This window comes from Sinocyclocheilus anshuiensis, unplaced genomic scaffold (genome assembly GCF_001515605.1).
Source record: "Sinocyclocheilus anshuiensis isolate Anshui unplaced genomic scaffold, SAMN03320099.WGS_v1.1 scaffold1493, whole genome shotgun sequence".
NCBI lineage: Eukaryota > Metazoa > Chordata > Actinopteri > Cypriniformes > Cyprinidae > Sinocyclocheilus > Sinocyclocheilus anshuiensis.
Window position 1 is genome coordinate 329,688 of NW_015547727.1, and position 1,647 is coordinate 331,334.

The 1,647-nt window shown below is 39.5% G+C and overlaps 1 protein-coding gene across 3 annotated transcripts in view; it reads right to left on the reverse strand.

Annotated features, from left to right (window-relative positions):
- LOC107704303 (endothelin-converting enzyme 2-like) overlaps positions 1-1,647 on the reverse strand; it is an 86,011-nt gene that overhangs the window by 35,930 nt on the left and 48,434 nt on the right. For all 3 annotated transcript variants that reach the window (XM_016507190.1, XM_016507188.1, XM_016507189.1), the window contains one exon: positions 635-779. In XM_016507190.1, the coding sequence (XP_016362676.1) occupies positions 635-779 (145 nt within the window). The remainder of the gene's footprint in view (positions 1-634; positions 780-1,647) is intronic.

Consider the following 1,647-nt stretch of genomic DNA (forward strand, 5'->3'; position numbering starts at 1 on the left):
GGTGAAAGCCGATCCGGCGATCCACAGCGCGAAGTTGATGTATTTCCTCAGCGACCAGCACGGATCAGCTCTAGGCATGACGAAGCGGATATCGTCCTCTTTTGGAAGGCCAAACAAAGTAGTTTCGCTTTCACAACTAAACACACAGCATCTCCACAACATGGCGCCGGCGGCAACAACAATACTACAGCGAGAATAAAAGTTACGCCTTCTTTCTTTGCGTGAACATTTGGGCGGCGTTATGCAAATCTTCCCACACAGTGACGTAGACATGTGGGGACGTGTTTAAACGAGCCGTTTTAGGAGGGCGTGGACAAGTCTTAACTTTTATAAAGAATATCTCTTTGGATTTGAGACTTTAGTCTTTGCAACTTTACAGATCTTCTTTATGCATCAAGAGCTTGTAACACTCTAAAAAGAAAGGAAAAATTGAAATCGCATCATATGACCCCTTTAAGTATCTACAGGGTAAGCACAATAACTCCTGGGAAATTCTATACTAAATAAATATACTAAACTGATGTCTTAAAAGCATGCCTACTTAATCAGTGTTACTAAGCACCTTATTTATCAGTAAATTATTGTGTGTTGCACTTATTGTGTGTTACACTTTCACTGCATCTATGTGTGTTACCTCTGTTATAGCGGACTCCCAGTGTGATCGCACAGCCAAACAGAGCTAGAAGTGAAGCGAGAAGCAGTCCGGCCAACACTACTTCCAGTTGAGTCCTCCTGCCCAGTGGACCAAACAGCTGAATACCACCCTTACGGAATCCCACCTAAAACAGAGTCAAATATTGATCATAAAGTCCTTTTAAGTTGTTACTATTTGCTGGTACTCATCCTAAACTATGTAGACAAAAAGGTATTAAAAGGATGTTTGGATGTTGGATGTTTTTATGGTGACACTTTAGATTACAACCCGCAAAGAACTACGTAAGTATACTGAATTTACAGTGTACGTTTCTGTAATTATAGTGTACCTATTCAGTACCTCCTTGTAGGTATAAGGGAATAATATGTAAAATTACAAATTATTTCTACTGTAACTATTTTGAAACTAAGGGGGTACCTATTCTTATATTACGTGGTATGTATGACCTAACAACAATCTTATATTTGCAAGCGATTTAGCAAAAACATACACTGCACTTTTTTATAACCTACACATATAAAACACGCTGGTAATTGTTTCAATCCAAACGCTCGGTTGAGACTGTAGGGTTAGGAAGCTGGCTTGATTTGACCCAATTTGGGTTGATATCAGTAATAAGTAACCCGACGGTGCTGGGTTATGAATGTGGAGGACGTGAATGAGAGCATGCAGCAAGTCACACGAGTTCAAACGTGAACGGTTCTGTGTGCGACGAAATCCGTGACTGCAGTGCTTAAGACGGGAACATAGGATAGAACTAATCAAAGTATGTATAAACAATCATTTCAGAGCAATTGTTGTAGCCACTTACCCTGTAACTACATGGAACAAGGGGGGAACAAGCACCACTTTAATTTACAGCCCACAAATGTTGTATTTACACTGTAACTACATGGAACAAGGGAGGAACAAGTTGGACTTAAACACAGAACAAGTTTATATTTGCACAGTAATTACAGAGAAAAATATTGCACTAGTTTTAATTTAATTGT